Raw genomic sequence first — 23,872 nt, 5'->3', positions numbered from 1 at the left:
AGGACTGGTTGAAGAACTCTGCGGTATGCGTTTGCAAATAACAATTTTATTTTCGTAAAAAATTTGGTTACCTTGACGACACAGTCCTCTGATCCGCTAGCGATGACGTTGTCGTTGTGGGGGCACCACGCGATGTCCAGCACCGGGCCCTTGTGTCCGCCCACCAGCGGATGATCCGCCGGGATACGACCAACCTGGAACACCATGGCATCCTTATCAGTATTTATAATAACACCAACTTAACAGGTACAACTAAAGGACATCAAACCAAAACTTAAATATTTTCATTTTTATTGAATCACCATGTTTTACTACCACGTTCAGGCAACAGATGATTCGTTCGAGTCCAGTTGGATCGAAGGAATTTCGTTCTATTCCAAAATATGCACCTACTGTTTAGCACCCTCAGTACAATATTTATATTTCTGGCACTGAGCGCATTCAAAATAAATTTAAAAAGTTCTTATAGGCATCCGTCGTTTCCTAGTCATAACATAACATAGTGACGATGGAAAAACGACGCGTTGGATCAAATATGTCTGTATAATATTTTCAGAAATAAGATTGGTTCTAGATTTTTGTTTCATAATATTAGTATAAGATATCCTAGATCTAATTCTCGGTTGAAAAGTGTATTTTGCGTACCTGCTTGCTAAACTAAACATTTAAGTAACGTTTTCTTGTTTAGAGCTTGTAATGCGTACAATAAAATCATTTAGAAGTCCATTTATGAACAATAATTGATATTAAGTGTTTTTATTTTATTTTTTCATATTTAATTTTTATTATTACTTCCTTGTTAAAAAGCATACCAATGGTTATTCGTAAAATCTATTTATTACTGGAAACTTTGTTGGTTTAAGAGATAAGTTTTGTGTACTATAATCTTGTGAACAAATTGTAAACTATTTGTTTCCCAAATAAAATGAATTTATCCTTGTATCAATGGAATGCAGTGATGCTCACATTATCGCTTGGCGGCAGAAATAGGTAAGGTGGCAGTACTTCCCTGGACGAACTCTTTCACACGGAGGTTACTTTCTACAGCTACTGTATAAGTGTAATTTTGCCCTTATTACGGGGTATCACATATTATGTATCTACTACAGTCGGTAAGTTTATTAGTCTGTACCATCAATTTGAAATGAAAATCAATGAATGAATATGAATTACTTATGTTTAATTTGAACGCCATAAATCCACGTCTATGTAATAAAGTTATTCTAATTATTTCGTAGCAAATTCTTTGCCGCGGCACAAAATTCAGAAAATTTCTCCACAAATCTAAAACAATGTACATCGAAGTTTTTGATAAAAATGCGTATCAGTTCACGCATGAGTGGCGCGTAACGGACCGCGTCGCGTATCGTTTTTACCGTCGTCGAAGGAGTGCGTCTCGATGCGTGCGCTATTTTCACCTCACACGTGTGCATACGACACTTCTCTTTTTATTTATTGCTCTGAGAATATAGGTCATTTGGTATAAATTACACTAACTGAAGAAAAAGTTAAAAGCACTAAATATTTTAAGTTTGTCAATTTTAGATTGCATACACGTAGCTGTGGATGCTAACCGTTTCCAAATTCAATACAATCTTTTTCTTTCAATTCTGATCTGTGATCGCGACAGACAGATTGCAGCGCAAGGAGAATAATTATCGTTTATTATCTTCTACGAGGTCCCGGGTTAGATTCCCAGGCCGGGAGAAATATTTGTATGACCAACATTTACTTCTCTGTGAGTTTGGATGTAATTTGTGATTGTATATGTGTGTGTCGATGGTGCGAGCTATGCTTGGGGTTTCTCTGATGGACCGAATCCCTAACGAGGTCATACGTCAGAGAACTAAAGTGACCCACATAGCTCACAAAATCAGTAAGCTTAAGTGGCAAGATGGATGGACGACCTGAGCAAGGTGGCCGGCTGTGGCTGGATGAGGGCGGCACATGTGTGTCCATGGCACCCGCAATTAGAGGTGGGCGTTTAAACGAAAAGCACTTAAAAAAGTGTGCTTTTTAAAATAAGTGCATAAAAAGGTCTCCCTAGTGCGGAGCTATAAGTGTGAGCATGTAAAAAAAAATTTTAAGTTTAATGAATGTCACGATATTTGACAAACATGATATTCAATTATTTTTGTGAATTTACTCCACTAGTTTGTTATAATACCGTTAATACAAGTATTACGAACATTTACAAAAATATCCTTCGATCCATCTCGCCACGGCAAAAACGTTGTAAAAAACAAATATTAATTAGATACGTAATTAAATTTTAAAAAGACGTACGTACATTATGCTCATTTATTTTTGTCTAAAAGTAGAAAATCTTAATTCCAATAAAAAGTCAAACAATCAAGTACCTAATTAAAAAGTAAATGCTCATAACCGTTCTCGAATGAACGAAGAGATACGTTTCTAGTGTTAATTGTTTATTTACATCCCTGTACTTTCGCGGCTACAGCTGCAGTGAAAGTAGTTAGCGGTGCAATGCACTGTTTGAAAAACTCATTAGCAAAATTTTCGGTAGTCCCACGCCTTGGTATGCGGAGTAAATGATGGTCTAGGTCTGGTGAAATCTCATTGCATATGGTATCAAATTGTTTCACATGGTGACATTGAATTTGAGCAAGGTTTAAGTGACACTTATCCTGGTGTACCCAAGTTTTTTGGGCTTTGCAATTAAATATTGTAAATGTGTACAAATGTTTACAAAGAGCAAACCAGAGGTTTTTGCTCGTTCTTTTCCGGATCTAAGTGGAATCTGAATTACGAATGAGCAGTAGAGTTTAATCAATATGACGATTTAACTGCCTCCGTGCCCGTACGGTTACCATGCTGGACTGCGACGTAAGGGGTTCGATTCCCGGGTCGAGAGAAATATTTGTATTGCCTACATTTATTTATCTCATGAGCTTGGGTGTAATTTGTGGTTGTCTATATGTGTGTCCATGGCATCAGCGATACAGGGTTTCCGTGCGGGGCTTTGAGTGTGTGCGCGTTGTTATTATTATAATATGCCGATTACAAGTGCAATTGCATCTATGAAGTAAACATGATTTGAGTTAAGAGTTTTGCGAAAAATTCGGCGTTACCAAAACAAATTTGATACTAGTTTTTGTTACTGTAACTTCTGACCACGATAACGTATTCTTTTTTCCGGGGTGCACGAAAGGGGCTCCTTTGACTCCTCCTCCCCGCAATGAGATGCACGAATTGTATTTTTAATACGTCTGGCGCACACTGACCAACAATCGACGAGTACTTCACATTGATTTTCACCACAATGGCAAACATGTTCCATACACAGTTCAGCATGGCGGCTATTTGTGGCGGGATCAGCGTGGTTAAGTTCTGGAGTTCATCGATACGATAAAAAGTATACGATATAAGATAGTAAGTAGTAATAGTTAGTAGCAGTAGAGCTCCTTGTGAAGGGGTTCGTCCAGAGCAGTCCTGCCATGTGTAAGGACCCATTTTCGCCGTTAAGCAGTAATGTGAATTGTATTTCGATTTTGAAGGTTGCTGGTGAAATTACAGGCGCATGGGACTAGTCAACTATATCTCAGGGTGATAGTAACAGTGTCCCACGGCGTCGATGGCCAACTGTCCGCCAATGATTGGCCAACTCTTCGCCAATGATTTGGCCAACTCTTCGCCAATGATTCCGCGTCCATAAGTGTTTTTTTTATAACATCAAGTAATGGGACGAACAAGTCGTGCGCCTGATGGTAAGCTACACACCTGTCCATAAGAGTCACAGCGCCACTCAGAGCTTTCAATCGCAAAGATCTGAGGGGCACTACCACTGCGCCCGTCACCCTGAGACAAGATGACAAGTTCCACGTGCCTGTAATTTCACCAGACTGTGAAGACTCCCTAAAACAAAAGGCGCCATCTGGCTACATCTAAGATGTTAATACATCATTAATACAGCGATTTGATACAACCAGAAGCATTCGAAACCCCTATACGCTGATTTATAAGCGTCTGAGTCATATAGCTTTTTGTTTACGGCTCTGCGAGTGGCGCTGACCACATGGTGACGACGACAGTGCATGGCGACCGGCCAACTGAAACTTGTACTGCATTCCCAGTGTCAACCAAATCAGATCGACCCGTCTTACTTTTACACCATTCAAATCTACGACAACTGAAACTCCATCGTGGCATGCTCCCAAGGAAAGAGTTCTGTTCTGAAGGAAGACAACTAAACCCGCAGTAACAACAGGTTTTGAAATTTCCACGAAGACGTGACACGTCATCGTATCAATTCCATAAAAGCGGAGACAAATAAAGGCGACTTGTACAATGCCAATGTCAACATGAAAATGTTGGATCTATAGTTACGTTTGTTACAGATTATGAGATAAATAACTAGGTAATTTGAAGATAACGCAAATGCGGCTCTGGATATCAGGTTGCATTTTTCGTTTATAAAATTCGACCTATGAATTTCAAATGAAAATTTGAAACGTTAATAAATATTTGTGTTGCCAATAATGTGAGCATTACTGCATTCCGGTTGTGGAGAGTAATGCTTCGGCCACACAGAGGCGGCCGCGGAGGCGTTCCGGGCGCGGGAATGTTTGTGATGTACGAGTTTATGAACCATGCCACACTGAAACGCGCGGCCGCCTCTGTGTGACCTGATAAGGGTGCTGGTGAAATTATAAGCACATATCATCATAACTCATGTGTCAGAGGGATAACCACAGTGGCCCTAAGATCTTTGTGATTTAAACCTTAAAGAGTGTGGCACTGCAATTGTTATGGATAAGGAGTGTCGCTTAGAACCAGGCGCATTATTTATGCGTCATATGATATCATAAATTATAACTTTTTATAAAAGGAACAACTGACCTCAAAAGTTCGTGGATGGTCAGTGGTTACCGGAAGTGCGCGAAACCGGATTAATCCCCTTAAAGGTGGAATATTTTGTTCAAATTTAAATGGGACCAAAACTGAGATACCCTCTTTCCAATAAAAAAAAATCATCAAAATCTGTTCACAAAGGCCGGACAAACGCGTAACATACATACACAAAAAATACAGTCTCCAACAACCTCCTCTTTTTTGAAGTCGGTTAAAAATAACTTGTATATTTGAATATTGTTATATGAGTAACGAATTTGATGCACATGGCCGATGATATGGCGCGCCTTGGGAAGCGACTACGTCCAGCAGTCAACTGTTGATTATTACGATGATGTCATAAGTGAAAATGTTCAATAATAGATTCAGAGCTTAAGGACTAAAAACAACCAAACATTAGTCTGTAATAATACGTAACTAATAAAACAACAATGTCATTCATATTTTGAGGAAATCCACGTATTGCACACGGATCCCGGCTCCCGCGTTTCCTAACGGGAACTGCGTGGGCGACACTTACCTATCCGTGTGGCGAATATTACCTAACCCGCCATGAATAGCTCCGAATAATACTAATAATACTGCAACACAATCAATCTAATTGCGGAACAAAATCTTTTTTTAGCTCAACGTAAATAGCCCTGTCTAATTGCCAGTTGCCTCGATTATTATAATGTCATCGGGCTAAAAATTACAGAGATGAAATCATTAATGGTTGAAAGCCAAAAACAGATTTGATATTTACAATTATAAAAGCATCTTCGCCGCTTGTAGATTCGTGAATGATGAACATCTGTTTCATAGAACAGTAAAAATTTCAGTAAATGTGAAAGGTAGCCGCACACGGCAGACGGCGGCCTAAATACTTTCAGTTTCAAAAAACATAAATAACTGAGCAAGATAAATTTAAGAGCACAAAATACAATTTATACGTGTACAACTGGAGTTAATCTAGTACATGACGAATAAAATACGTTAGTACAAAATATATCCTACACATAGAGTATATAACCAGAAATAGAGACGAAATAAGAAAACTGATCTGTGTGTACGTCTCCGTATATTCCAAAAATATACTTTATTTATTGTAATAAAGATGATATCTCTAGCTAGGGCTGTTCCATACGGTACTGTGGGAAAAAACAGCAAAACATCTAATTACAAAACAAACGGAATCACATTAAATTTTAAATATGTAATTTTTCAATTATCGTCCATTATAGCAATGCTCAAGTTAAACTGGTCGATTTGAAGTGAAACAATTGACAACTCACGACACCCGTCAATTGTCTCGAATTTCGGCTGGCCAATCGGAACGCAGTTGTCACCGTAATGATTTGGCAGAATAGTGTTTAAATAAATTAAATGACATTTCGTCTCTATTTCTGGTTATATACTCGATGATCCTTCATATGAGTAGCATTATTCATGGCATACTTAATATATCTTCTTATTTTTATTTATGAGCTCTTGTCGGTGGAGTCAACGCCAACTATCGTTGATCAGCGCTATAACTTTGAGTTCCATAAACTATACGACATTAACTTCCTCCGTGGCCGAACGGTTACCATGCCGGACTGCCAAATAAATACTTTTCCCTTATTTAATCTACATATCTTCCGCCTAGGTCTTCTTCCCCTGGCTTTATTTCCATTAGTCTTCCCTTCTATAACGCGTCTAAGAAAACTGTCGTGTCGTATCAGATGACCAACCATCTTTTTTTTTAAAGTAAATCAAGTCCAATTACGGTTGACCACTACTTAGGTCTATAGGGCTAACACTACAGGGGGCAACTTGCGCGAGAACGGCATAAAGCGCAAAATCTCTATGCGAGAATACCGATTATAGCCGATATATGCCGCACCCGCACTATTCGCACCCTGACGTGCTAGCCCTACTGGAGCAAAGATAGGATCTACGATGGAACGAGCTCGCCCAGAAGATGCATATTCAGTCGTACCTTTCTGCTCCGTTTCTCTATTGTATTCAAGGCGAGGTATTTCAACGCGAGTCTAGATTTTAGAAGGTGAGGTGCGGAGGGTCAGCTCTCGCGTCCCGCAATCTGCGCGCTCTAAATTAATATGAATAAAATAAGAACAGGCGGAGAAAATTTGACACAGATACGACATCTATATAGTAGCAGTAGAGCTCCGTGTGAAAGAGCTCGTCCAGGGTAGTACTGCCACCTTACCTATTTCTGCCGCCAAGCAGTAATGTCAACATTACTGTGTTCATGTAAAATACAGGCTCATGGGACTTGTGAACTTATGTCTCCTAGTGACGGGCGCAGTGGTCATGCCCCTCAGATCTTTGCGATTTAAAGCTCTGAGTGGCACTGCAACTGTCATGGACAGGCGTGTAGCTTACGATTAGGCACACGACTTGTTCGTCCCGTCACTAGATATTACAAAAAAAAATATTCTGTGTTTTACTGAAATACAAAGTAGTCCTTATTGAAAAACCCGATAAAATTGAAAATCAAAATATAATGATACAATAAGGAAGTCAAATATCAAAATGAATTTTAAAGCTCACATGTTAAAGGTTAAGTTTGTTTAACACCTTTCTTCATATTGTATCTTAGGACATAGACCGTGCGTTACACAACTAATACAAAGTTTATTATACTATGTACCTACAATTTCGCACGTTCGCCCGATGGCAACTGACAGGGCAGCGGGCAATGTTGCAAATTTTGGGATGAAGATGTAAATCTTATAACTAATAGGGCTTCAGTTGAAAACTAAAATTTAGCAGGTTCTTGTAGTACTTACAGAGAAGTATCTCCATATAAAAATTATGTACAAAGTGACATATTGTATTCTTAAATAATTCGTTTTCGACTTTAATTATAGCATGTTTTTAGGATTTTATATGATCGGAAAAAGTACATCCTATCGTGTAACACATTAGCACATTCTGTAGACCTTAGATGTATCGTATATTATTTGTAAAATCGTTGTTTAATAGTAAATACTTAAACCATTTAATCTAGCAAAACAGTTTTTCCCGCTTCTTCTCCGGTCACTCGCCTTAATAAGCTTTCCTTTACTGGAATATTCTTAACACTAGCTGAATACATAAATGTGTAAAACAGTTTCACACATCTAACATATAAAGTGGCAGAAAAGACGGTGTCCCACCCGGCTCAGATGTGCCAACGCGAGAAATAAACGTGATGAACGTGGACGCTTGCGTTTTCTTCCAGTGACTTGCGAAATAGTGGCAACCGTCTAATCGTCTTCATGGTTTCGTTTACTACCAAGAATTAGGATATTCTATGCTACGTATTTCATTTTTAGAATTTTATTTTTAGATTATCAAAACAGAAATGTTACTTGAAACATTGTATTTACAGAGAAGATTCTCGACGATCTCTGGAGTACACGTCGAAAAGCTCATGCTCAGTAAGAGCCACTGCTTGTTACACACACGTTAAAGAGGAACGTGTCAGACAGAGACCCCATCCACTGCGATTCGGCGAAATAAACAACCCACTCAAGTGTACTACAAATACCGTGCTATTTCCAAACGATGTGGGGCGAGGTAATTTTACTCGTGTTATCCACCTTTATAGACTTTGGTTTAGTTGGCGCGAACTTGACATCTTTAGCGACAAGGACGCGTTATCAAGCCATTATCTAAAGCCATTAATACGAATTATAACTATAACAAATTACGACGTTATCGTTTCGTTTCTATCTGAATAGCTTTGCGGCAAGGACTTCACCTTCTTATTGGGAAAAGCAAGTATAAAACAAAAAGATTGTTTTAGCCGACACCGAAATTGAGCAGCCGAACGGTTACCACCCTGGTCGGCCACGCAGTGGTCCCGGGCTCAATTCCCGGTCCGGACGAAATATTTGTATGGCCTGCATTTGTTTCTCTCGTGAGTTGGGTGTAATTTGTGGTTGTCTATGTGGTATTGCATAGTGCGGGGCTACGAGTGTGTACGTTATTATATGAAAATTCAACTACGAATATTTCTTACAAATACCATGGACATCCATGTTAATGTAGAACAGATGATTTCACATTAAAATGTGAAAACGTTTTGCCGAAACCATGCAAATATTTGCATTTTATATCGCCATTTCCTATAGTAAATAATTTTTTATCACAACTTCAGATAATTAGGTTTTCACTGTATATCGATGATTTTACGTCAATCTTTTTTTTTCACTGTACAGACGGAATACACAATTATATTATTGCGTGACGTGGACTACATCGACCGATTTATTACATCTACAAGTACATCTCATAAAGGTTCTTTGCGGGGACTTGTTGTAATGGCATAGTAGATGTCATGATCTGTGGTAGACATACTCTCCGTTTCCCAATTCTTTGGGTCAGAGCCTAAATTATCAAATCTCTCGCACTCTCTCTCTAGTCGTTCCCTCATGTCTGAGGATCGTGGTCAGCTTCGTGCCTACTTCTGAAACGAGCGATCTGCCCTGTTTCTTTGGAGGACGATGAGTCTTTAGCTTGGTCGATCCATCTCGTTGGTGCACGGCCACGTACTCGCCTTTCTTCCGTGTTACCATCTACAATCAGTTTCTCCAAATTGTTATCCCCTGTGCACATCATGTGATCGAAATATGAAAGAATACCCTGGTGGCATGGACAACCGAATCTTAATTTAAAGCTGAGACAAGATTGACGCTTCGGTGCGTCATTGGTCTCCAGCACCACATTTCGAATGCATAAATTCTTTGTTTTTCCCTGGCCAAAATTTTCAAATAGTAACCAGTAAATGGAAGAGATTTTCAACAAGCTCAATGTGTCACCACACACGGCTCTACGATTACGCAAAATATTGATGACTTCATCAATACCAACGTTTCAAACCGTTTAATTGATAACAATCTTTATTATCGCTTCGTACACGACTTATAAAGTGTACTTAATGTGCGATTCCCGAGTAAATGTTAATATTGCAATATATTTGCTAATAATGTCGTCAACAATTTTTCTACTTACAAATTCATTTTGCGGCCGCTGCCACAAATACTTCTTGACTTTATCTAAAGGTTGTTCTTGCTTTGTCTGTAAATAACTTTGTCATTTGGCTGTTGGTGCCTATCGCACAGCTTGTGTGAATTATGCGCTTGAATGAAATACGAGTGTTCGTGAGTGCACGCCGTTAATTCAAGAAGCTAGACTGTCACGCTAGAATTAGGTGGCGCTAAATTGCATTTGCTATGATGATAATAGGTTAAAACACGGGCGGGTTAGTTGAAAAGACTCTTTGAGATCTTGGGTTGGATATTTCTATTGTAACACTGTTAACTTATTTTTATGACACCAAATGACTATCACCTTGAGACATAAGTTGACAAGTCCTATGTGCCTGTTATTTCACCAGCACCCTTATCCTTTAAGACCGGAAGCAGCAATAGGTAAAGTAGAAATGCTGCCCTGGACGAACTTTCGGAAAGAGCTTTACTGCTGCTAACCGATGTACGTTTAGGTCTTTGGGACTTGATGGAGCGTAAAGCTAAGACTTCTCTTTTGTGAAATTCAAGCCTCGAAATCTCGACAATCGCAGAAAAATGTCCTGCAATGGATTAAATTTCTAAGAGTGTGGACCCTCATTGTTCCTCTTTCGGTAGATTTCAAGTTACGGAACGGACAAGTTGTGAGCATATATAACAATAGCAGTTCCACTCAAGGCGAGGTAGGCTACGTATAAAGAGGTGGGGTGTAGGGGCTCGCCCCTCGGGTCACGCAACACGCGCGCTACCAATTAATTAGAAAATTTGACACAGATCCCACGTCGACATACGCCCGATGGCGACTCATGGGGCAGCGGACGGCGCGGCATGTCTTTAAATCGTTGGGCAATTTGTAAATTTTGGGAAAAACGTAAATATAATAACAAATTTTTTTTTCTACATTCGTCTTAATTGTAATCGCAAAGATTGAAAGGCACTGCCACTGCGCCCTTCTTATACGCAATTTATAGGACCACTATCGTTTCTTCTAATCGGGAAATAAGTTACAGAATACTATAGGGAGAATATATAGGACTAGTCCTAACTAGTCATGTATGTATTGTTTTGCTATAGGTAGCAAAACAATATATAGGCATAAGAACAGCTCTCATGGTGTTAGTAAACACGAGTCAGGTTTTTGCGCTTGTTATAAAACCATTGTCATTGTTCCCGTATCGGTTGCACAATGAGTTATCTACGCTTTACACGTATTGTTCAAGACACTTTGGCTTTGTCCAATGAAATGTGTTAGATAAAAAAATATTAATTGAAGTTAAATCTTTTGCTAATTGGAGGCCAGGTCTAATCCCTCTTTACAGAGATAAAATGTAAAAAGCTATTTGCGACGTTGGCCTCACTAGTAATGTATAATAAGGAAATTGATTGTCAATGAAATTGTCCGCGCAAAAACGTGGCAACTGATACGCGAAAAAGTGTACTTTGTATTAAAGCTATATAGTTGAAAATTAGCAATTTAAGTGACGCCTCTCCACTACAAGCCATTCTACAATGTATGCGATCATAAAACTTGTAGTTTCACCGCTGTTAAGATTTATTAATGATTATTGAATATTGTGATGTTTTACCAACATGATACACAATTATTTTTACAATCTATATATCTATCTTAGTCTGGCTGGACTCGGACCAGCGACCTCGCCATGTCGGTCTACGGAGCGAGTCAGCAGACCTTACAAATATCTCTACATCTTTGTTTTTGGTTTAAATTACTTTTTTGCCATAGCTGGTTTGACAAATCTATGAAAGTTTTCGAGTGCGTCGAGCATTTCCAATCCAACTGGATCAAAGGAATTTTTCTTTGTGTCAGATCTTTGTATTAATAATTATTACTGTTATGAGTCGAGGATGCAAAAGAGATATGCCAGATGTGCAGCAGGTGGAGATCAAACGTGTTTGGCTAGTGCAATGGGAGACATGCGTATATTATTAGAAAACACTTGGATAAATTATTAAATCATATACAGTTATATGAAGTACCTAAAAAAAACAAGATGTTTTTAAATTCCTCGTTTGATGTAATCTTGGCAGAATAATAATGTTATGAGGTCTCTCTTACATTCCTTGTTTAATGAAACAACAACTGTTCTGAAGAAGCAGTAAGCAATTGCATTAATAAAAACGTAAGCACTGAGTAAATTAAAAAATATTTTCATGAATTAGTTATAGACTATACAAAATGGAAATGTGTAGGGAAGTATTAAATGTTTTTAAACAACAACAAGTGTCTATTTACTTTCCAATAATAAGCTAAATATTATGATTTATTCTAAGATTTAAATAGCTCAGGCTACAAAACGATTATTTAAAATAAATAAACAGAAGATAACTCCTAGTCAGCATTCCATTGGTAGTGATAATGTTTCCTCCTCGGAGCTTATCACAGAAATTCCAGGACATAACAGGATGTCACACTATGTTTCTAGTTTCCTCTAACATTGTTTATTGAAAGATTGAAAATATTTGTTATTTATTATTCCATACAACTTAAAATATGTTATTCATGAAATGATTTAAACAATCCTTCATTGAATAAAAAAGTATTCTAAATAATATTTTCTATGTATTATGAATGAAGGAAATTTATTGGATTATGACTTTCCTACTCCACTACTTGGCTAAGTTCTAACTTATTGTTGCATGAAACTGTATAAATGTTCAAAGAAGCCAAATATATCTGAATACTTAAAAAACAAATATTCAAACTCTTTTAACATTAACTGATAAGCTATTTAGATTTGAAATAATAGTTTCATTTCCTACTAAACGAACAGATCATTTCAGTTTTGTAAGTCCATGTTTTAGAGATAACACATTGTTCTGGTAAACGGGCAATATATTGTTATGCAAAAATAAAAATGCTGGACACAATCGCAATGATTCCAGGCAAGGGAACTTACTGCAATCGTTTCGAAAGTCGACTTTTAATGCATTCGTCTTTAACCTGTTTCTGGACAGCACTTAATAGCACCGCAAACAAAAATGTCACTACTTATCTTTGTGCTATTGCACTTGTATTGATTCAATATGAAATGTTCAATGTAAATCATTGAATGTAGTCAGCATGTTGTTGATACTTCCCTATAGACAGGGATAGAGACTTCGCTGTAGGTGGCAAATACATAGAAAGTACTCAGAAATCAAACTGTAAAACCTGTAATTAGTTTATGAGTACTATATAGTCAACGGGGTACCCATACTATCATATTCTGATATTTAATTTTTACGGTAAATCCATCACTGTCTTTTCAGAAAACAAATAATAATAGATAAAGTTATGTTTATTATGTATTATTATTCGAACTATTGTGATTACCACTAACTACAGTGCAAAGCCAAGGCCGACAGCACTGAAGAGCAGAAGGACTTTCCTGGCTCCGACAGATTGAATGTCCTCTGGTTGTGGCATGTGCCTTTATTACATATTACAATAACTTCCATTCAATTCCCTTTAGTTTACAACTATGTTAAACGATCTACATACCATGAATAATTTTAGACTTCGAAATACATTTTCTTACAATATTAACATAAAAAATTATTCGTATTTACGCTTAAAAGAGTATAATTACCACAAAACGACTACCTCTTTACTACATAACTTTAAAAAAATATATCTCCTAGATAAAATGTTTTCAAAGTTAAATGTAAATCCAAAGAAAGGAGCTGGAGAGAAACACCGCTGTTAGATCGTAATTACTCATAACTAGAAGACGTTTAAGGTGAAATAAATTTCTAGAATCAAACATTATAAATGTAGATGTTATGAATGAAAATGGACTGACCTTATTGTGTGGCAGTACTATAAAGGCACCGCCGCCAGCGGACTCCACGATGATGGCCAGGAACTTGGGGTTCACCGCACAGAATGTCGAGTCCCATGAACTCTTCGACACTCTGATGTTGTCATAACACTGTTCCCTTTTCAGGGGCTGCCCGTACACGTGGCGGAACTTTGAACTACGCACGACCCTAAACGACATCTGCAACGCCAAAACCACACTGTTACACAGCAATACGTAAACAATTCCAATTAAAACCGAAATAATTTAATCTAACATAACCTCTACGATACAATGACCTATATTTTGACATTAGTAAGCAGCAAATAATTTTCAACTCACGTTTAATTAATAGAAGAAATTATAAATTTACACTAGAAAATGCAATGAAAACATTTGAATAAAACTCAATAATTTAAAGAAAATAAAATTGAGAACTACTAAGGATCGAAGGGAGGACGGTTGGGAAAACGAGCAAACTCCATATTTGGTAATGCCTACAGTCGCTACATTTACTTATTTTAAAACTTGCTTTTCATAAATGAAAGTAACTTGTATTTCGTGTGAATTAGATACTGAATTAGTTTAGAATTTAATTATATTTTTTATAAAATTTTATTCCACAGTTTTAGATAAAAAAATCAAGATTCATCTAGTGTGGATATTTTGTTAAATGTGAACGCAACTAACGAATGTCAAATCGTCGAGTTATAGCGGTGTTCAAGTGAATTAAATTTATAAATGTGGGTAGGTTCTATTTCCTCTAAAAAATCGAAGTTGTTATTTCAGACCTGTAAAAGTAAGAGCAGAAATTGTAACTTACCTTTGATATTCCCAAACGAGATATTTTCGGTTTTGGATGTTCAGGGGTTCCTGCATGATAGCTATGACAGCGTTCGCGTCCTACTCTTTTAGATTCTAACAAAGGTCTTTTTGGATTTGGACTTTTTAAACTACTGTGTCTCTTAAATTCCTACAAACAAAAATTCTATATTTTTCAGACTAATATCAAGCGTACAGAATAAAAAAGTATAAAATAATAAGTAATAATAAAGTAATAAATAGTATAAAGTATAAAAAAAGAACAAAACACTTTTCTTACACCGTTTTCCATCATTTTTGTCAATAGCAGTCTAATCTAGTAAAATTTTTAAGTATTATATTTTATTCCAACAGTTGAATACAATAATTAATACTGTGAATATTTCTTTCAAACGTCAAGCACCGCGTAGACTTAGAAGGCAAAATGAATTATAGGTAGGTGAATTTTTTTCAAAACAATTATGTGGGTAGTTTTGTAATTCCTTTAATTTTATTTGTGTTTCTGTATACAACCTATGTAATAAAAATTCACAAACGTCCTGGTACAGGGTCAAGAGCACGTCAAGCATCTCTATGCCGCTCACGATAAGAACGATCCAAAGTACAAAGTGTCAAGCTTGATGTGCTCTTGACATCCAATATAATACGTACGTATAGTTGAATATTTTCTGTATGCTCACAGTGAAACAATGAAGTTGGCAAGAAAGAAAATCTGTCTCTTTTATATTTATTTATTCTTATTTATGGGATTTTGTAAAAAAGGTACTTTTTTTAACGTTTACAACTCATTTCCACAGACATGTGTGTGCTCATTTCAATTCGCTTATAACTTGAGTGCCCCGTAGCCAAAGTACTTTAATGAAACAAAAAAATCATTTGACAGTTGTATGACATGTGCTTAGACATTGACATTTTCTGCTGTCGCAGATTTTGCAAACAAACATATTTCAGGCTTTGCTTGTTAAAAAACTATTTTTTAACTTCATTCTACACAAAAATGTTCTTAAATTAACACTATAATTAAAAAGTGTCTGTAGACCGTGTGAGGAAATGGATCCAACTTGTGCAACGGTAAAGGTAAAAGAACGTAAAAATAAATGTGTGCCTTGGAAAATAATTATATATTTTTAATTTTCCTCGCTATTAATTTTTACGTTCGCCGCTCTTTGTTGCTTTCTTAATTACCATGTAATTCGATATTATTACGTAGAAAATAAGCCTGTTGTTGGAAATAATACGTGTAGGACGTGATTATTTTAACTTATGTTTTTTATTTTGACCTATTAATGATAATCACTTTTTTTGGAAAAATAAGTGATTTAACCCAATTATCATTATACAAACATTTTAAAAAGTAACAAAGGTATCATTTACTTTGTGTACATATTTTATTTTATATTATGCTACTTTGTCTCATGCGAAAGCTTACTTTAATTTAAATATCCATGTACCTAGCTTGGCTTTAATTTTTTAAATTTGTATGTTCAGTATTTGGATTTTGGTGGTCTCAATGTACTGTCATGTTACCGTTTAAAATGTAAAAAACCATAGATAAGGTAATCAAGTCAAATAATCATTTATTCCATAGGTAAAATCATTACACTTCAAAATGTCATTTTTTAAGCTACTGCTCGTTCACTACGCTGACCTCCCTGAAAAGAACGAGCAAGAAACTCTATATTGCTCTTTTCAAATAAACTTAAATGCTATAGAATACATTTTGAATCATATTTGTGTGGAATCCAGACTCAAATTGTTTTTCCATACATCTTTATCTAATTTGTTGCGTAGTCTAATGGTTTGGCCTACCACCTCTCACGCAGAGACCATGGGTTTGAATCTGAGCTGGCACCTCTGAATTTCTCGGAATTTAATTTGAAACTTACCATGCGCTTTTCGGTGAAAGAAAACATTGTGATGCAACGGGCACAACCATGGGAAAATGTGTGAAATCCCCAACCCGATTGTGAAACGTGCGATTGCATTGCTACAGTAGATGCAAAAGTGGATGATGATGCGACGGCATTACTGCCAAAAGTAGCCGTGTGTAACAGTATTAAAATTTTAATGGTGGAGAATATCTTTTAGTGATACTGCAATGCTGAATAAAGGAAAACTGAAATGTTATAATGATAAAATGACTTTTTAAATTTGTTCACATAATAATCTGTCATTTAGTAGTTAAAAAAAGTTATTTTTTTACGTTCAAATTATATACGAGTAGCAGAGATAAATATTGCAAACATCATAGTTATAAATAACCTAAGGCCGTATTACATAATCTATCAGATTGTGTAATAATAAATAATAATTGTTTTTAAAACACACAATAACAACTGTGCACAGATGTGTATTAAATTATTTTGGACATTAAGGTGATGTTGGAGATCATAGAAAAATATTGTAGTTATTTACATTTTGTATCAGTTGAATTTGTAACATTACAATATGTGATACAGACCACCTAACAAAGTTGTCAATTTAACAAACTTAAGTATTATTTTATGTACTGCTGGTGATTCTTTAATATGGAAACTTTTTATTTGGTGAGATCTCATTCTTTTACTTTTACTTTTTTAATAAGACAATTAATGTGTATAAATACACCAAAATATTTCACTGTGACAATAGATTCAACGTCATTAGTATTGAGCACGGGTCTCCTCTCAGGCGAGGGTTATAGTCTGCCACTACGCCCAATATGGGTTGGGGTCTTTACACATTTTCCAATAGTTCTGAATCTTCTTCGACGTGTAAGTTTCCTAACGATGTTTTCCTTCAAAGAAAGGTTTGTGGTATATTTCTAATTAAATTTCATGCATAAATCAGAGACACAAACCCGAAGTCAAACTGTCAGCGCCCAGTTACTCGAGGAGAAAGATTTCGCGTGGCCGCCGCGCGGCGACCGCCCAGTTACCACGCCTTCATGTACATTAATGGCGAATCTGAATTCTATTTACTAGGCAACAACATTTAAATTCCTCTGAGTAATACAACCGCGCGGTCGCCGCGCGGGCTGCCGCGTAGACCAAATTCAAGCCGGGACGTTCCTTTAAGTTAAAACGCAAATGCTAAGTGAATAGAGCGTATTTTACCATGACAGTTAGACACGCTCAGCGACCGCGCGAGGAGAGCGCGATGAAATGCGTGTCGAATAAATGCGCCGTTGGGCTACCAGGGCTTTTATTATGTGTAACATTTTTATTTTAAACCTTCTTGCAACTAAATAAGGTCGAAATGAAGCTTATTTTTGCTGCTAATTGTACAACAGAAAACCAATTTCACCATAAGTGTTGAATGAAGAAAAGATTTCTCTGCAATTATTTAAAAACGGGCACAGATAACCATCAAAATGTAAAACAGTGAGTCATTGCTGCATTACAAAAGCATTTACATTCATGCAGGTGTAGTGAACATTCCGTATGTATTACATCATTCTTTATTTATATACTTTAAGCTCACATCCTTTTTATTGATGCCTCTTTAAACTGATAGAGTTTGAACGATGACATTTGCAATAATTGGTATGGATAAGAAATATGTGAGACAAACACAACAATACTTTGTCTTTAGGGAATTACCTGTAATATTGTGTATGTACTAGTATCAGATTTCTACCGCCCAGGCTAACCTTAAATTTGCTGCCCCCCTCTATTATCACGATTAGTTCGTTTGGGCAGGCTCGGCTCGATTGTAATTTTATGTTCGCCGGCCGTCGCTACCTTTGAGTTGTTCAGGATACATCCATTTCTCATTTAGTAGAATTTATTTTCAAATTTTAAGTATAATAAGAATAATTTTGAAAGGTTAGGGCTCGGTCGCGCTCGCCGTCGCCCCCATTGCTGTGTCGTCTGTAGCCTTAGCCCCATTTGCACCCCACACGCTACGCCACTGACTAGTAACTTTATTTAACACGATCAACTTCGTCTAAATTTTCATTATTGAACCATCTAGGCTTCGTAATAATTTGTGCCATGGGAGTCAGTCCCATATCTTTTCTACATAAGTTTTGTTTATAGTGACCCTTCCTATCAACTACTTGGTTATACGGGAATGGTACTATAACATGTGCGAGCAAACCAGCACAGGTAGCTTCTTAGTCAGGACCTGACCCCAGATCAGCCCGTTTGTACGGACTTCATCCGGTTCTCTGTAAGGCTAGTGCCTTAGAAGAGCCGCCCCGGGTGCACGTACAGTACCCTCCCCATTTTCCAGATAGGTACCAGAGCTCTAGGCACGCTCACTTCCCGTCGCGCTCCGAACGCCTAACGGTTGCCACCGCTGAGCCGCCGATTCTAAGCCGACTACCAAATTTCCTCATAGGTGGCGGAGCCGTGAGGCACGCTCACTTCCCGACGCCGAATGAACGGCGTCTCTCCAGTTCCCAAATTCCTATGCGGCCGGAGGGACCGGAAGATATCTACTAGCTCTCCGGGCTAGTGCCGGAGATGCCAAGTGGCAGTGTCCTGCGACAATGTCCGGACATAGCCACCGACTTAAAGGGCAACTCACGTGCCCCGCGCGTCTCCTCGCCTCAGGCCCTCAACTAGACCGCTACTAAGACGTAATGATGTAATAGCTGCGCGCGGGACGAACGCCCCGGTCACCATCTACCGGGGCAGACGAACGTGTTCGTCCTTGCGGCTAACCACAACCCCCGGCGAGTCCATACCCAAGACCGGGTCCGCCAGAGACGCCCATGAAGAGGTATCACTGGCGGAGGACATTGGGGTCAGTTAATTCAAAATATTTGTATTGTATTTCATTTGTTGCAGCACAACTACCGGGTGGCGATGTGGCTACTGGGCGCGTGCAACGCGGCCGCCCTCGCCGCCGCCACTAACCTTGTCATCTCTCTCGATCCTGAAGACAAGTAAGTAATATCTTTATTTTTATAATATCCTTCGTATTTTTTCCTTTGGTTACATTATTCGGACTTTTATATGAAGTCCGCAATTTCCTTTACTGGTGTTTCCCTAAAGAACTTGTTGAAATTCGTCTTTCATCAATGTTTCTTTCATAAAACATAATTAGTTCAGGAATCCAGCATAATTTTTTCTAAGTGATATGGGCCGAACAAGTCGTGCGCCTGGTGGTAAGCGATACACGTGTCCATAACAACTGCAGTTCTGCTCAAAGCTTTAAATCGCAAAGATCTAAGGAGGCACTGCCACTGCGCCCGTCACCCTGAATGTAAAAAATCTCAAGTGCCTATAATTTTTCCAGCGTCCTTACCTTTCAAAACCGAAACACAGGAATGCTTGGTAAATATGCTAAAAATGCTTGCTAAATGCTTGGCGGCAGAAATAGGTAATGAGGCAGAGGCCTGGACGAACTCTTTCATAAGCTCTAATGCTACTAAAGTACATTATTTACTAAACTACTTTATCCTATCTACGTATAAAGTATTTAAAAAAGAAAGCCAAGTTTGGAAGACAAACAGAAGTGATTTTTATCTAAGTAACCTACAAATATGGCTATAGGAGAGTGAAAAGCTGTGTGGCAACGTGTACATTCGAATTATTGTAGACGCGTCCTTGCCCGGTGATAATGGAGCATCGCAGCTCGTCGTCAGACGCAGATAAATTGATGTGTTTGTGACACGACACGGCTTTATAGACAGCAAAATATTTTTCTTTTGCCGAGCAAATAGCCAAGGATCGAGAGTCAATTAAAAGTAGAGTCCACAGTACTTCATCACGAATTCAAATTTTTCGGTTCTACTGATCGGGTCGAGCGGCAGAGACTGGTTTTATTTCAGAATTTATTTTCTTACAAACGAAATTAACGCTATTTGAAAAATGTATATCGTATATTATGCGTATCTAGGGTCGACAGACTAAAGCACATAAGTCAAAAAAGTTATAATTATATATTTTTTTGTAGGAAATGAAACTATTTTTCCCAGTCAACCGTGACCGTGGGACCTGTAAAGGGCCCGAAACGTCGGTTTGTTTGAAAAAACAAATATATGCGATTTAAATCCGGAAAAATAGTTTCATTTCCTATGTGTAACAATCGCGAAAACCTAAGAACTCGATATATTTTTTTGTGTTGTTTTTAGTGTTGGAAGTTAAATAACCTCTAGAATAAAGTTCGAAATTTATGAAGTAACAAATGAATTTGACATATGTGCTTTAACCAGTAGACGTATTAAGTTCAATGAATGATGTTAGATTTTGACTTATGTACTTTATTCCGCCGGATATAAAATTCCATCGGCGTATGTCCTCCAATTTACTATATATTTTTTCAAAAGTAATTGATTCAGTACTTTCACTGTTTGATTTGAGGTTGTATCGAGTCTAAACTGAAAACCAATTAAGAAGTTAATACCATCGTAAACCTATGTAAATGGAAATTAATGAAGCTAGACTCCTTATCAGTAATTTCAATTCGGGTCTATCACTTTAATGAGTATCCCCTAAAGTTATCGTGTTAGTCCTCCGAGTAATAAATGTTCGGCGGGTTCTACCGGGGACACTCGAATCAACCATGTAACATACAGTGTAGTAGCGAGTTTTTTATCCTTGATTGTGTTCCAAAGTTTGACAAATTATTTCCCTATCGCATTTAATAGTTCCTAGTTCCATTTGTATAATCAAACATCGTATAATTTAAGCTGCGCCTTTACGAGAGATAATTTAATGTTGACGCAGCCTATGAGAGATCACCTTTAGGAGTTTGTTTCCGTGAAACTTCGCTACAATAGTTCTCGGCATTGAAATGTAAGGTGTAAAAATAATACGACCGTTAGGTATGATTGTAGTATGAAATAGGAATTTTCTCGAAGATTAATTCCTAGTTAGGATCCTGTTTCTGCCGCATAGCACAGTGTTGTTATGGAAGCTAGTACCTATAGAGCATGTACCTCTGTAACTGAGCAGTAACAACATTGAAAAATAACTATTTTTTTCAAACAAATCACACGTTTCGTGCTTTAGATTTAGATCCGTAACAAAATAATTTCCAATGTGTAACCATCTATGTGCATGTAGTAATAAATCAAAATTCGATTCACGTCCTTACATAGCTCTATAAAAAATCCTTACAATACCAAAACTGTGCCGGTGCAGTATGGTGCCGGGAATGGCGGCAATCGATTTAAGACATCGATTTGGAAGTGGTTGACTATATCAATTATTTAATTATTTCTAAACTACCGGTTTATTTTATTGTATACTGAAATTTTAATATTAATTTTGACTTTTTATTTATCTTTATTTCAATTTTGTTTAATTGTTATTTTATTTTTATTTTTATGTTTTATTATTCGGATTGTATTAATTAGTTATGTTGATCTTAAGTTTATTTAATTGCAATGTAATTTTTTGGTATGGGTCGTTGTCGCCCGAAAAAAATAAAAAATTAAAAACTATTTATTTATTTTTTTATTTCTATAATGAATAGAGCGTGCGACACGCGCTATACAACTCCACTGCGAAATTATGCGAATGTGTGCGTGCGTACACGAAGCGCGTGGCGAGCGTGCACATCTACAAGACGTACTGCTACGTTTGTTTGGAGTTACAGTACTTGTCCTATTATAATATTCCCCTAGTGAGAGGATACCTGGACGTCTTCTCTCGTTCTGCGTCAGACGTCCGTCCGAAACAATTACTATCAAATTAGTAATACTCGACAAAATTAAAATACAGTGTGAAGTATGAAGCTTCATTCGCATCTTGCGTCTTTTAATTTATTTGGTACGAGAGCACAGGGCCTGTGCAGTGTAATGGAACGTGTAACGAGTTGACGATGAGGTTGTTACTGTGCAGGATCTCTATAAAGCGCGGGTGCGGCTTGACGGCGCTGGGTCTGGTGTACTTCGTGTCGTTGTTCGAGCTGCTCAATGTGCTGGCGCTGTTCACGGCGCGCGGCGCGAGGTTCAGGCACCGCTACCGGCTTTCGGCTGGGGATGTCCTCGACATCACTAACAAGTCAGTTCTATTGATCTATTGTTGCTCTTACCAACTGAGTTACGGGTCCAGTTCTGTATGGCTCGGTAACTGGACCCGTAGCTTAGTTAGTAGTAGTGTAGCATGAACGTGGGTTCAAGTCCCACCGGGTCGATGAAGTTTTTCTGTGTGTTCGAACTTTGTTTTCATAATCATAACGAAACTGGTGGAGTTATTTCATAAAAAATTCTCAATATATGTATTTGATCGAAAAGCGACATCTGCGACAGTTGCGATACCTGTAAAGGTATCGGCTGCGGTGAAAATATTATTCAAAAATCTCTCACCAGATATCACTAGACAAATGCCGACAGCCAATACAAATATTTATAACAAAAACACATAGGACAATTTCGACGGCTCGATAAGTTGACCCGTAGCTAAGTTGGTAAGAGCAATGCTACGGTGCAGCATGGACGCAGGTTCAAGTAGAAAAAAAAAATTTTGTGTGTTCTTCGATCGATCGATCTTTGTAATCATAATCATAAATAAAATTAGATTTTAGATTCAAAATTTGTTGTTGAAAACCTAAGAACGTTTATGAGTCTCGAGAGTACGTAGATATGTTACGTGATATTTCTTCTGTACCCAAAAGGCGGCGGTAGCCCAAGCTTCTTAATAAGAGGTCGCTAGTTCAATTATATTTCTAAAAGTTTAGTAGGAATACCTCTGGTGCTGATGGAAGCCTGCGTATAGAAAATGGTTCACCTTGTGAATTCCCCAATTCGAATTACTCCAGAGTGGCAATCTATGGCCTAAACCAGACGTGGGCAAACTTTTTAAATTATGAGGCAAGAAAAACAAAAAATTTCACAGGGGCCAGAATTTAAAATAATTAAATTAAGGTTGTAATTTTGTATAATTGTGTTAACATTATATATTCGATCGTGACTGTGAAAATATATTTCCGAACGGCCGTGTACCCTACTTTTGAAGGGACGTTGGCCGGAATAAACACTGGTTTAAACCATCTCCTTCAAGGAGATCCCATGCCCAGAAGTGGGGCGAATGTTGGGTTGAGGACAGTGATTATTATAAAAAGAATTGTCTCAGGCATTACTGACTGCCCTGGTCTGCTCTCTAAAATAGACTTTCTTTTCTCGCGACAATTGCCGAGATCTGGTAGTAATAGGTTGTTCTTAGGCCAAGATGTCGCACAAATTTGAAGCTACATTGTTTCTTATCACGAGCAATAACAATGTATAAGGAATATCAGAGTGAAATTGATCTAAATTGTACTTCCGTTTCTATGATAAACAAAGTGATGTGATAAGTTTATAGTTGAGCTCATAATGATTGTACTTTTGTATCGTCATGCCTAATCAAATATTATTGTATTTCTTTTAGTGCATGCTGTGCCCTCGTTTATTCAAAATTCAAAATAATCTTTATTTCATAGGTAAGCATTATTACACTTGAAATC

At 37.5% G+C, this 23,872-nt stretch overlaps 2 protein-coding genes across 2 annotated transcripts in view; one reads left to right on the top strand and one right to left on the bottom strand.

Moving 5' to 3' along the window:
* Nucleotides 1-14,801, bottom strand: part of LOC113225478 — a 29,343-nt gene extending 14,542 nt beyond the window's left edge. The window contains exons 1-4 of the mRNA XM_026457797.1: nucleotides 14,772-14,801; nucleotides 14,493-14,642; nucleotides 13,673-13,870; nucleotides 18-194 (exon numbers count right to left, since the gene is read on the bottom strand). Of these exons, the coding sequence (XP_026313582.1) occupies nucleotides 18-194; nucleotides 13,673-13,870; nucleotides 14,493-14,642; nucleotides 14,772-14,786 (540 nt within the window). The 5' untranslated portion in view covers nucleotides 14,787-14,801. The remainder of the gene's footprint in view (nucleotides 1-17; nucleotides 195-13,672; nucleotides 13,871-14,492; nucleotides 14,643-14,771) is intronic.
* Nucleotides 14,802-19,132: 4,331 nt separating this feature from the next.
* LOC113225477 (transmembrane protein 56-B) overlaps nucleotides 19,133-23,872 on the top strand; it is a 14,731-nt gene continuing 9,991 nt past the window's right edge. The window contains exons 1-2 of the mRNA XM_026457796.1: nucleotides 19,133-19,364; nucleotides 22,270-22,516. Of these exons, the coding sequence (XP_026313581.1) occupies nucleotides 19,285-19,364; nucleotides 22,270-22,516 (327 nt within the window). The 5' untranslated portion in view covers nucleotides 19,133-19,284. The remainder of the gene's footprint in view (nucleotides 19,365-22,269; nucleotides 22,517-23,872) is intronic.

The sequence above is a fragment of the Hyposmocoma kahamanoa genome, unplaced genomic scaffold (genome assembly GCF_003589595.1).
Source record: "Hyposmocoma kahamanoa isolate Upper Pololo Valley unplaced genomic scaffold, ASM358959v1 160, whole genome shotgun sequence".
In the NCBI taxonomy this organism is placed as follows: domain Eukaryota; kingdom Metazoa; phylum Arthropoda; class Insecta; order Lepidoptera; family Cosmopterigidae; genus Hyposmocoma; species Hyposmocoma kahamanoa.
The sequence above is the reverse complement of the archived record's forward strand: the minus strand, read 5'-3'. Positions and strand labels throughout refer to the sequence as shown.